The sequence below is a fragment of the Heterodontus francisci genome, chromosome 35 (assembly GCF_036365525.1).
Source record: "Heterodontus francisci isolate sHetFra1 chromosome 35, sHetFra1.hap1, whole genome shotgun sequence".
Taxonomy (NCBI): Eukaryota; Metazoa; Chordata; class Chondrichthyes; order Heterodontiformes; family Heterodontidae; genus Heterodontus; species Heterodontus francisci.
In genome coordinates, this window is record NC_090405.1 from 49238874 (window position 1) to 49252613 (window position 13740).

At 43.5% G+C, this 13740-nt stretch overlaps 1 protein-coding gene across 6 annotated transcripts in view; it reads left to right on the forward strand.

Annotated features, from left to right (window-relative positions):
• pstpip1a (proline-serine-threonine phosphatase interacting protein 1a) overlaps window positions 1-13740 on the forward strand; it is a 62226-nt gene that overhangs the window by 13840 nt on the left and 34646 nt on the right. For all 6 annotated transcript variants that reach the window (XM_068015513.1, XM_068015514.1, XM_068015515.1 and 3 more), the window contains exons 2-3: window positions 3469-3569; window positions 5870-5944. In XM_068015513.1, the coding sequence (XP_067871614.1) occupies window positions 3469-3569; window positions 5870-5944 (176 nt within the window). The remainder of the gene's footprint in view (window positions 1-3468; window positions 3570-5869; window positions 5945-13740) is intronic.

Sequence of the window (13740 nt, forward strand, 5' to 3'; positions counted from 1 at the left end):
GACAAAATGAGTTAGTGGTTTATAGACCTTTCACTGCTGGGACTTTAGATTGGATTGGATAGAATCCAAACATCTGTGATAAAAGTGTTTTCCTCCCCCCACTTCCTGTTTTCCTCACCCCCCCCCCCCCCCCAATTAGGTTATCAATAGCAGCAAGTTTCTTTTGTCGGCTGAGTGGCCATTTCCCAAAGTGGGAAATTGAAATATTTTATTCATTCTGTGAGCAGTTTCTTTCCAGAGATTGGAATTTCAAAACTCAAGGATAGATTGCCATTTCCACATCAAATGTACTTAATTTGGATAAAAGCAAAATACTGCGGATGCTGGAAATCTGAAACAAAAACAAGAAATGCTGGATTCACTCAGCAGGTCTGGCAGCATCTGTGGAAAGAGAAGCAGAGTTAACGTTTCGGGTCAGTGACCCTTCTTCGGAACCGAAGAAGGGTCACTGACCCGAAACGTTAACTCTGCTTCTCTTTCCACAGATGCTGCCAGACCTGCTGAGTGAATCCAGCATTTCTTGTACTTAATTTGGATGGTTGACTGCTCACAAGATGAAGTCCTTGTACTGTCCCAACTAGGTTAACGAATTCCAGCCAAAGAAAAGCACCAAAGGGACACGCATCCCTATAGCTTGAGTGCTGGATTGCCAACATATTTATGTTGGGCAGTCATCTGTGAGGAACTGTGAGGAGCTTCTTGTGGTTAGCAAAGAGTGGAGACTTGAACAGTCTGGCTGACTTCAGGCCAAAGTAAGCAATAGTGTCCTAATTCACTGTGAATCTATCTCAACAGGCGTACTTAAAGGTAACTCTTTTGACTTTCTGGTTTATCCCTACTAAAGAGTATTCTCTGTGTGTCATGTACTTTCAGATCTTAGAGGATACCCCCATTGCAACATTGTGATATCGCAGTTTCCCAAGATGTCCACATTTGTCCTTTTTTGCCAACCTCAAGTTTGGAACCTAATACCCATTGCTTCCAATTTAGGGGAAGTTTTGTGCTGGAGATCAACATCCACTAGGACCTGGGTAGACACTACCTAAACCTGTTTCATGCATTATCCAGATAACCAGCAAAGAAAGGAGACCTTCATCACCTCTCTTTGGCCTGGATTAGAACCCAGATTTCAAAGGCCAAGGCACAGCATTCTAACTCTTGTATCATGTAGCCTACTTGGTTAAGTATTTATTGCAACCTCTTCTCAATTTTATCCTCAGCTTTCAGCCTGGGCCATGTACCTTAAGTTGTCATCAGCTATTAAATGATCAGATAGCCTTTCCTGTTTTTGTCTACAAGTTGACCTGGCAGGTGTCTCACTCATGACTGTGAACTGGTGATTCTTGCTGGAAAGTGCCTGTGCCTGTTGCTAGTTAAGCTGTGATATTGCACATTATTGCTTTCCTGCCCACTGAGTAGCCCTTGTGCAACTGCCTCGGATACAAAAAAAAACTTATGTAATTTCAAAACAATAGTTGCAAGGGAAAGTGTGAAATGAATTTTTGTGACTCAGGACCTCACTGCAGAGACCCTCCTGTAAATTTCCACACTGCTGTATTTTCCAAATTTAATGCAATTTACAACAGATATTTTGCATGATAGTATGTTCATGGATCTCCACAATCCCATAAGAATGCAAAGATTTCCTTCCTCATCTCCGAGAATTTAGTCACGGGACCCTTCTGCTAATTTTCCTCTGATTTTACGGAGGTTTCTCTCAATGGATTGGAGTTGAGTACCATCTAAACTGCATCTGTGCTACATAGAGCAGGAAGGTCTAAGTTTCACTCCCATTCTGAGTTACTCAGAGTTCCTGCTGCTGATCAATAGCCCAGTGACCCTCACTGGAAGGTAGGCATATGTGGACATTGACTCAGCAGTCATGCAACACTTGATTGAATAGCTTCGTATAGCTGTACCCTAACGTGTGCTATCGCGTTCAGAAGAGGGGAAGAAATTATGTAGAAAAATTAATTAACTTCAGCTTTTTCTTTAGTCTGTTTTATATCGATGACTGAATTGCTTTGGTGTGAACACTGAATGCTGATAATATCATAGGGTGGACATGTTGGGAGAGGTTACCTGGGTCAGTAAGGCATTTTAAATGGTTAATGCACAAAAGTAGCTAATTGATCATGTGCAAGATCTTCTACTTACCACTGGTTGTAACCTAATGAGAAGTTAGATGAATATTATTGGTCTTTCAGGCAAGATGTTAAACCAAGGTCCCATTTGCTTCAAAAGCAATTCGCCATATGAAGCATTTTGCGATGTCTCAATGATGTGATAGGGAGAAAATTTTTTTTCCAGCCACCTATATAACAGAAGTGAAGTATTTGACCTTTTATGACTCTTGGTTAGTTCTGACTGGTGGTTGTGAAATGAAAAGTAACTTGCTAGACCAAACTTGTGGTATTGAAAAGAGAACCTCAAGTACGTGTATCTGGTAGGCGACTTCCCTAGTTTTCCTTTCCCTTCCTCCTCTCCGGGTTCTCCAAGCATGGGTAGAAAGCATGTCCAACATGGAACTGAACCATAAGGAGCTGAAGCAGGAAGATCTCCGGTTTGATCACTGTTGTGTGCTGAGTTAACTGATCCAGGATGGTGATGGAGTTTACAAGTGATCTCACTGCTGGCCTGGAAAGTGGAAAGAGCAGGGACAAACGTTCTTGCATTTTTATAGCATCTTGCCACCACTCTCGGGACATCCCAAAGCATTTTTCTCTTGCGCTCTCTGTGTAGCATCCTCATTGTCTAAGGTTGCTAATCATAGCCTATGCCATTGCTATCGCTATGGGACAAGGTGAGGAGGCAGGCCCCAAGAACTATCTCAGCCAGTACAGGGACTGAACCTACGCTGTTGGCATTATTTGCACCATGCTCTAGCAAAGTGAGCTAACTGACCACCACCCCCCACCCCCTCACTTCTCTTTCTCTTTTCCCCCCACCATCCAAATGCACTTCATTGTACTTCAAAATAATTCAGCATTAGTGACTGTTGCCATGACGACAAACATGGATCATGCTGTGTGCAAGATGGCTAACAAACAGCAATGAGATCAATTTTTTAATCTGCATCTTGTTTTAATTTCACTATTGCTACACTATCAATTCAGACTTAATGTTTTACTGTTTAATTCAATAAATGCTGGCCTGGCCAGCGACGCCCACATCCCGTGAATGAATAAAGAAAAAAAAAAAATGGTACCTCTGACAATGTGCTGTCAGCTTTGCAATGTAGCTGCAGGTTATTAATACTGTCTCGCTTGCCTGGCAGAGGGAAGGAAACTAGCTTGGAGTCCTTGCGTCTTGCACTTCGGATCTGTGCAGGGTGTATTAAAAGCAGTGTGGACAAGAGGCTGGACTGCATTGCTATCCAAGTACAGATGTGAGGCATGGTGACTTAGGGGAGGAAGGTTGAACTTTTGGAAGGGTTGTAAATCCTATTCTTTGAAATTGCTTTCACAGTGCCCAGAGTTTACTAGTCATGTTGGGCATGAGGTCTTACTGGAGCGGTTACAGGAAGGGCGAAAAATGTGCAAGGACATGGAGGAACTGCTAAGATTGAGGTAAGATTGAGTTCCTGGATTTTGTGAGGCAACTAAGTTTGATTAGGCAAATGTTATGAACGAACAGCTGCAGCATTGAGGAACTGGAACCTTCCATTGTGTTCCTGACTCCAAAAATATCTAAATATTAATTTTAATTAAAATTAAATTTTCTCCCTGCTCCCCTCAAGGTATTGGTCCTGATGGGGTACAGTTCCCTAGGTGCTAACTGTCCATTAACATTACCCAGGTACCTATTCTTCAGTCTGAGCTGAGAGAAAATGTCAGCAGGTTATTTGACCATGAAGTATTTCATGGCCAAGCTAAATTTTCAGCCCATCTGACATCCACCCACATAGTTTCCAGTTGGGGGGTCACTGGATGACGATAACCAGAAGAAACCCAGGTGTTTTTTTTTCTCACTCTGGTCGTTGTCCTTGGTAAAGTCTCCATCTGTGTTGCCCTGCGTTCAAAGGGTGTAAGTTTGAATGTTACGGTGCACAATTGGTTATCCATTCATTACCAGATCTGGCTGGATGACATCAAAGTATCATCAGGCCCAGCTCTCCTCTGCCAAAACTGCTCACTATGCTAGGTTCATCCTGGAATGCAAAGTTATCCCCTGACTTTTTTTTCCTGTCTGCTTAAACCCCTCCCTTCCAACCACAAGTAAGAGGAGCTTATGGACTTCTTTGTCGCCAAGATAGAAACTATCGCTTTAGCTGCTTCTGTCACATCCCTTCCTTCCCCTTTCCCACCAAGACACATTTGCCCCAAGGTATCCCCTGCCCTAGACTTGAACTCACATCTTTCTCTCCTGTCTGCACATGCCCTCTCCACGCTCATCTTGCCCATAAGAACCAGATTCCCAGTAAACTGCTGATTACTCAACTTTCCTTCTTGGGGGTAGGGGTGGGCCCTGCTAGCTGATGCTATAAATGGTTTGCTCTCTTTTATATTGTTTTTCCAATCCCACCCACCCTCCTTTTCAAATCTGCCATCATCACCCCTCCTCTTCTGACCCTTCTGTCATCGCAAGCTACTGCCTCATCTGCAAGCTCCCTTTCCTTTTCAAACTCTTTGAACTTGTTGCCTCCCAAATCTGTGCCCATCTATCCGAGAACTCCTTGCTTTATTCCATCCAAGATATTTGCCCCTACCATAGCACTGAAATGGCCTTATCAAAATCACTAAATGACATCCAACTGTAGTCAGCTATCTCTTATTGTCCTTTTCAACCTCTTTGTGGCCTTTGCGCAGATCACCATACCATCCTCCACCAGTGGCTCAATGTTGTCCAACTGAGTTTGACTGCACTCGCCTGATTTGACTTTTGCCTATCTAGTCATAGACAGAGAATCTCCCGCAGTGGCTTCTGTTCCCACCCCTGCAGTCTCCAAGCATCTATCCTTGGCCCACTGCTATTTCTCATCTACGTGCTGCTCCTTCGCAACATTATCCAGAAACAGAGGCAGGTTCCTCATTTACGCTGATGACGCCCAGCTCTACCAGCCGATTTAAATATTGTGAAGATCAAAGCGATTGTTTTAGGTCCCCACGATAATCTCCACTCGCTAACCACTGTCTGAGCTGGAACCAGACTGTTTGCAACCTTGGCTTCTGATGTAATCCTGAGCTGGTTTTCTGAGCCCACAGATCCCCCTCCATTACACATCCCATCTACTTCAACCTCTAGTGTGGCCCATCTGTGGTTAAAACCCTCACTGGTGCTTTAGTTACCTTCAAACTTGACTATTCCATTGTCCTGGCCAGCTCCCATCTTCCACTCTCCATAAACTTAAGCTCATTCAAATATCTGCTGCCAAATTCCATTCACCTATCGCCTTTGTGATGGTCATTGACCTACGTTGGTTCCCAATCCAGCAACACCAGCATTTTAAAATTGTCATCCATGTGTTAAATTTGCCTCCATAACCTCGCCCCTCCAAATCTCTAACCCTCTCCAGCTCTACAACAATCTAAACACCCTTTGTTCCTCCAACTTTTGTCACTTTTATACATTTCCACCCCCCCACCCCCCCCACTTCCTTCACCACCATTGGTGATCATGCCTTCAGCTGTCTGGGCCCTAAGCTGTGGAATCCCACCACCCCCCCCCCCCCGCCCCACCCCCCGCTTCTATAAAGAGCAAACTTTTGATCATCTGTCCCAACGTCTCCTTTAGTGTCAACTGTTGTCTGATTACTGGCTTGTGACGCATCTTGGCACATTTTTATCGTGTTAACTACTTGCATTTATATAGTACCTTTAATTGTTGTTGTGAATTGTTGGGAGTGAATGAAATATTGTGTTTTGAGCAGGGCATTGGCAGAAGAAAAGTATGGGAAGGAGCTGGTGCATATTGCACGCAAGGCTGGTGGTCAAATGGAGATAAAGTAAGTGCATATCTTAAGAGTTAGCATGTAGCCTTAATTGGAAAGTACTATTCTTGCTGTCTCTGCTATCCTTTGTCTGTCACTTTATGTTTTAAATCTATTATTGAAGAGATTTTTGATCTTGGAGTGGAATGCACTGTCGAATTTATTTGTACATGGGATGTGGGCATTGCTGGCTAGGCCAGCATTTATTGCCCATCTCTAATTGCCCTTGAGAAGGTGGTGGTGAGCTGCCTTCTTGAACCGCTGCAGTCCTTGGGGTGTAGGTACACCCACAGTGCTGTTGGGAAGGGAGTTCCAGGATGTTGACCCAGCGACAGTGAAGGAACGGTGATATAGTTCCAAGTCAGGATGATGTGTGGCTTGGAGGGGAACTTGCAGGTGGTGGTGTTCCCATACATCTGCTGCCCTTTTAGGTGGTAGAGGTCACTGGTTTAGAAGGTGCTGTCGAAGGCAGGTTGAGAAACCACTTCAAATTCATGGTGTCAGCAGAAGGATGCTACACTGCATGAATCAGTGGAGGAGAATTCCAGGGTTTAAATATAACAAAAGGCGTAGGCTATTCAGCCCCTTGAGCCTGTTCCGCCATTCAGTTAGATCACGGCTGATGTATCTCAATTCCACCTACCTGCCTTGGTCTATAACCCTTAATATCCGTAACAAAATAATTCTATCAATTTCAATGTGGATGTTTTCAATTGTGCCCCACCCACCCCTCCTCTCTTTGGGGGAAGAGAGTTCCTGATTTCCACTACCCTTTGTGTGAAGAAGTGCCTCCTGATATTGCCCCTGAACAGCCGAGTTCTAATTTTAAGGTAGCACCCCTTCTGCTGGACTGCAGCCCCCCACTGTCGTCCCTCCCTCCCACCCCCACCACCACCACCAGAGGGAATAGGTTAGATAGTTTCTCTCTATCAAATCCTTTAATCATCTTAAACACCTCTGTTAGATTGCTCTTTAATCTGCTATATTCAAGCAAATACAAGCCTAGTCTAGCTTGGGCAATCAAAGACTGGCAAGAAAGATTCTGGTTGGTTCAAACTGGACTATGTGATATTAGGTCAACATTTTTATGAAAATACTTCATCCAATGATTAATTTAAGAGGTTACCACCTTCAGTGGAATGGTAGACTGAGAATATCGCATGTATTAACATGTTCGCTATTAATGCAGTGCAGAAACATTTCAACCAAAAGTTTTAGTTAGCTGTTCTGAGGTTAAAAAAATTACTCCACATTAAAGTATAAATGCCTAACACGCTCCAATTAAATCTCCCTCTCTGCTATCTTAATGGCAGAATTAACCTGTATGTTTTGTACTGGTATATCTAAATGGGTTAATAACTGTTTAAGTAGAGAGAGAAGTTTTATGCAAACATGTAAATTAATACAATAGCATGAATGATTTCTATCCCATTATCAAGTATAGAGCCTTTGAACTAAACTTGCATACGAACTTACAAAGGTATGAATTAGGAGCAGGAGTAGGCCACTCGGCCCTTCGAGCCTGCTCCGCCATTCAATAAGTTCATGGCTGAACTGATCACGCCACATTTCCACCTACCCTCGATAACCTTCCACCCCCTTGCTTGTGACTATTTTATTCTTTGTCATTGACTAATATATGGACACACAATATAGCGAATGCTAGAAAATTGAAATACAAAATAAATCTCAGGAATATGCATCATCAGTCAGCAGTGGAGAAGATTAATGTTTCGCATGAAACTCTTGGTCTGAACTAGCCATACTCTTTATAGGTTGTACGTGCCATGCTGTTCCAGCTCATTTTGTTACACTTGCTATAAGAATTGGTCACTTTGTCCAGAGCTCAAGTGTCTGAATGTAGGGCCGAACTATTTAACACATACATACATTCTGTGTGAATTTTGTTCCTATGTGTGTTGGGCTGGGAGCTCTTTTTGAATTTAACAGTTATTTAAGTTCTGATTGTCACTTCTGAAGGTATTAGCTTTTTTTTCCCCCTAATTAGTTTGTTGAAAGAAATACTTGCATTTATATAACATTTTTCATGACCCAAGAACTCCCAAAGCACTTTACAGCCAATGAAGTATTTTTGAAGCGTAGTCACTGTTGTAACGTAGGAAATGTGGCAGCCAATTTGCGCACAGCAAGCTCCCACAAACAGCAAAATGATGACGACCACGTAAACTGTTGGTTGAGGGATACATACTGGCCAGGACGCCAGGGAGCACTCGCTTGCAGTTCTTCAAAATAGTACCACGGGATCTTTTATGTGTAGTTGAAAGGATGGACGGGACTTCAGTTTAATGTCTCATCCAAAAGACAGCACTTCTGACAGTGCTGCACTCCTTCAATACCACACTTGTTAGGAAAGTGCTTCTGTGTTTTGTTAAATATTTTTTGAGGATTCATTTTTGAAAGGTTGAAGAAATATTAAACTTTGGGGTCATGTAAAGGCCACTTGACTTTGAAAAAACAGTCCCTGGAAATGTTTTTTTAAAAGGGGCACTGAGGGGTCTTGAGGAAAACGAGCCTTTCCAGGAAACCGCCTGACTTCCAGCTCAATAAACAACAGAGAACTTTGGATACCTGGAGAGGTTGTTTACAAAGAAGTGACAGGCCAAGGTTGATGGAGGTCAAAAGGTTGACCTCCTGTTGTCCGTTTTGCTTTTGAATTGTTTTGAGTTGGAGTTGAACTGTATGAAAAAGGAAAGAACTTCCGAGGAGAGAAGAGCATTCCCAAGGAAGGAGAGGAGACCACAACCCAGCTCAGCTTTTAGGCACACCTCTTAAAGACCCTGAGAAATCCACTGTGTCATCTCATCGCGACTCCTGTCTTTGAAGAAAAGCCTGCTAAGTTAATTCTCACCGCTGCCTGCAAAGAATTGTTTTAAAAGATCCCTGTGACCCATCTACTCGGAAGTTAGACCGTATGCCAGTTTTGGAACACAACATATCTCATCTGCTGTTTGTTCAAGAATGAGCAAGTATTCAGCCCAAGTGTTTTTTTTTGTCTGTAATGGAGCTCTTAAAAACAAAAATCCCTCTATTTTTCCGGTGTGTGTGTGTATCGGTATGTTTGATGGAACCATAGAAAGATATCAGCACAGAAGGAGGCCATTTAGCCCATTGTGTCGGTGCCAGCTGAAAACTAGCCGCCCGATCTAATTCCACCTTCTAGTACTTGGTCCATAGCCTTGCTGGTTACAGCACTTCAGGTGCATGTCCAGGTACCTTTTTTAAAAGAATTGAAGGTTTCTGCCTCCACCACTGATCCTGGCAGTGAATTCCAGACACCCACCACCCTCTGGGTGAAAATGTTTTTCCAAATGTCCCCTCTAATCCTTCTACCAATCAGCTTAAATCTCTGCCCCCTGGTAATTGACCTCTCCACTAGGGGAAACAGGTCCTTCCTGTCAACTCTATCTAGGCCCCTCATAATTTTGTCCACCTCAATTAAGTCACTCCTCCGCCTCCTCTGTTCCAAGGAAAACAACCCTAGCCTATCCAATCGTTCCTCATAGCTACAACCTTCAAGCCCTGGCAACATTCTTGTAAATCTCCTCTGCACTCTCTCCAGAGCAACTATGTCCTTCCTGTAATGTGGCGACCAGAACTGTACGCAATACTCCAACTATGGTGGAATCAGCGTTTGTATACAGTTCCAGCATTACATCCCTGCTTTTGTATTCTATACATCGGCCAATAAAGGACAGCAATCCATATGCCTTCACCACTTTATCTACCTCCCCTGCCACCTTTAGGGACCTGTGGACATGCAATTCAAGGTCTCTCACTTCTACCTCACTTAATATCCTCCCGTTTATCGTCTGTTCCCTCGCTTTATTTGCCCTCCCCCAAATGCATTACTTCACTGGATTGAATTCCATTTGCCATTTATCCGCCCAGTCAACCAAACCATTGATATCATTCTGGTGTCTACAGCCATCCTCTTCACTATCAACTACACGGCCAATTTTTGTGTCATCAGCAAATTTCCCAATCATGTTAAAGAAACATGGTGCATTTTATTCTGGGATTAAAAATAGTCTATGACCGTGTCGGTAAGCGGGAAAATTTAAATCTATGTTGTGACCCTTGGAGAAGTGGAACTAGAATAAACAGTGCACTCCTGCTTCGGTTATAACAGGCTGGAGTGTCAGCCTGGATTTTGAGCCCAAGTTTCTGTTGTGGGGTTTGAACCCACAACCTTCTGACTCGGAGGCAAGAATGCTACCCATTGAGACAGGGCTGACACTGGTCTGAATCCGAACGTGATCATTTGGTCTACAAACTAATATTTTCTACCACCACGCAATCTAGTGAAACTTAAGCACTACGGAAAAATACATTTTTGCTGCTACTATTCATTTGTTCTATTGGAGTCATGATGGGCAAAATTGCCTCTTTCTGTACCATCAAGTCCATGCCAGCTCTCTGTAGAATCCAAGTCTGGCGTAGTAGCTCATGATAACCCCTAAATTAAATGAAGAGAATGTTCTGTTCATTGGCTAGGCAGGCTATAAGTTTTCTCTAATATCTCAGCAAATGCAAACGCTTTGGGATGCAGTGAGTGAGACCTCCCCAGGAGTCTAATCTGAGACTTGGAAGCCAAAAAAAACACACAGAATAAATAAAGCTCAAGATAACACTGTCTGAGATAGCACTGGATATCCAGTTCGCCACAGTGCACGGGCTTTACAATGTGGTCTTTGGGTGATACCTGTTGTCATTAACAGTTCGTCAACCCCTCAGTTGCCTGTTTGCACTCTGCCATGTTAGTTTGCGTGCCTTCAAACTGAACAGGTTTCAACCTTGCTCACCGCTCTAATTAAAATAAAAACTCTCAATTTTGCTGGCAATAGCCCCAAGGATGGCATGTGTGAGCACAGTGGGTGCAGGCGAGGCCCAATGTTGCACTTGGATTCGGAGGGCTGGACAAAGCACCTGCCCTGTTCGGCCTGTGAGTACTTGATAAAGGCATTAGTGCCTGAAGTGGAAAAAATACTTGCTTCTTCAGCAGTGAAATCTCTCTCCTTGAATGACACAATTTATCCATTTTGAAAAGGTTGAGAACTAACATTCTATGCCTTGGGCGGAGATTGCTGTCAGAGACTGGATATTTTGTAATGTGGGGAGGGGTTGGGTACTCTCTTTTTTTTAAAAAGAAAGAGTAAGTAAATGATTTGAGATACTGGAATGCTGCCAGCTCATATTGACTGTGCCCCATAAAGGTCAGTGCTTTCAGGAGAGAAAACCAAAGCTGGTAAAAAGGCATGTTTACATATCATACACCTCCTTGGAGGGGGGGTGGGGGTGGGGGTGGGGGAGAGGGGATGTGCATTAGCAAGACTCAACCAACTGGGTCTCCAAGAAAAATCCACTTTAACATTGACCAGCTCTTGATGGTTAACTAGCGAATAATTGTCTTTGCCTAATGCTTAGAATGGGCAGTCCATTCCGTGCACTTGTAAATCTCCCATGCTTAATGAGACAGAAATTATGTACAGAAATGCCAGCGTTCAACAGGAACCTCATGAATGATTATACTTGATGCTATGTACCAACTGGTTTCAGATGGTTTAAATCCACCTTTTCTAATTATGCTGTGTAGTGTGCGTGGGGGTCCACTTCTTGCAGCAAACAATTAGAAAGACGCAAATATTGCAGGATTTTCAAATTATACATTTCAGCTGCGCTTCAGCCTGCTGGTACCTGGACAAGTCTAATCTTAGGACAAATCTACATATATTTCCACAAACAAAGGTGTGTCATTTTGAAGCCAAAAAAAGTGGGATTTTCGAGATCCGATGAAGGCCCACAGCACAGTTCAATATGTTTTCAGGTGTAGTGGATGAAAAGGGGAAGAGGCTTGTGGCTGTGTGTAAAAACGTCACAAAACCATTCAAAAAGAATGTTTTATGGTACACATGGCAACTGGACCAAATCTTCTCTCATTTGAAAAATTCTTTGTCTAGCATGCTCCAGGGCCTGTATTTTTTTTTTCAATCCGGGAACCTGTGCCCGGATAATTTCCAGGCCTCGATCTTGTATCTCTGCTGAATCGCTCGCACACGCTGTCTTTAAATGCCAATTGCCTGATTGGGCACCGAGCTTCCCTCCTGGCCAATCAGAGGCTCCAGGAGGTGGGAGCTGCCGGCCTGGCGCCGGAGGTAAGGGCAAGTGGCAGCCATGATGGGGCCGAGGCGAGCATTCAGCTCCTGGGAGGGACAGCACCAAATAAATGGAATGGAGGTGAAATGGCCAAAATGAAGATACGGTGCACACCCCTGCGCAGAATACCGGGGCTCCAGATAATAAACATTATTGTGCACCAGACTGTTCGAGTTTGCCGGGATCCCCCTTCCCAAATTGCGGTGCTGACTTTCCCTGGACAGTTAACAAGCTCCTAAAGGAGCTTAATGAGCCCTTAATTAGAAGCGAGCAGCTTTCCCGTTCTCTCTTTTTCACCCCCCCCCCCCACTCTGACCTTGTAAACCAGGAATTGTCCTGGCATCGACCTCCAGGACCGCGATCTTCATCTGTCCTCTCCAGCTCCCAACCCTGCAGTCCTTTGAAAATCTGGCCCAGATGTCCTACTCTGTTACAGATACATAATCCTAAAACGCTGGGATGTAGTCTGAAGCTGGTGAATGTATTCCAATCTGCAAAACTTCCTAATCGAGCAAAGATTTAAACTCTGATTAATCTGAGCCTGTATTTACTTAGCAGCAGATTTTATGGCCTTTGAAGTGATGGTACTTTATCAGAGAGAAATCATGCATGGTGTAACAACACTCCTGTCCTTATGTAGCGCCGTGTTGCTGTGAATGGTTCCATAAGCGATCCACTAGTTTGGGTAATCAAAGATAATTCATCTTTTTATATGCGCATGCTAAGGTCAGCTGTATTAAAGCCATTTGTTTTTGGTTCAAGTGCCTCCTATCAAGCAACCAGGAGGTGTGGTTTTATATTGTTCATCGCATTGCTCAAAATTGGCTTATTTGCAGCAGAACATTTCTCTTGCAGGGTATGTGTTCATTTCCTGTTCTATTTGCTCTCATAATGACTAAAGTAGTTTGTGGTTATTGCTGCAGCCAAATAGGAAGTGACGGCATTGATGAGTAAATGGGGGCTTTAGCATTAAAGATGTTTGAATCTATATGATCATAACTCTGGCAAATCTGGGGCACGGCTCTTGTTCCCCGACACCACTGTTGCTGGCTTCTTCAATTCTGAATTTTTTTTTTTTTTCCTGTCCATTTGTCGCCAAACAGCAAATAACTCCCAATTCTGTTATCATTGTTCTGTTATTAAATCGAGCGCAAGTCTGAGGGTATTGTACTGAAACTGTGTGCTCTGATAAGGCTACACATTGAATGGTGCATCAGTCCTGGTTACGGTACATGGGAACACTTGGTCAAAATATGCTACTGGTGTGTGTAACTGCATAAAAGCCCTTGTGACCTGCTATGTTTTTCAGTATTATGAGAATGGCCACTATTTCAATGGTGTTCAGAAATGTCACTCTTGAACTGACTGCCAGGAAGTGTTTGAGGATAACCTGCAGTCAGCACTCACTCACTTCCATTCCCAATCTCTTTAATTTCTCATTGCTGCCAGGGAAGTATCAGTCCTTGCTCAACACCTACTCCTGATAACCAGTAGCACAAGACTTGCATTTATAAAGCATTTTATCACCTCCTATCAGACACCTTATGAAGCTCTTCATCTACAGTCAATTACTTGAATTGCACTGACTGTTGCCAGCCATTTTGTACATAGCAAGATCCCGCAAACAGCAATGATGA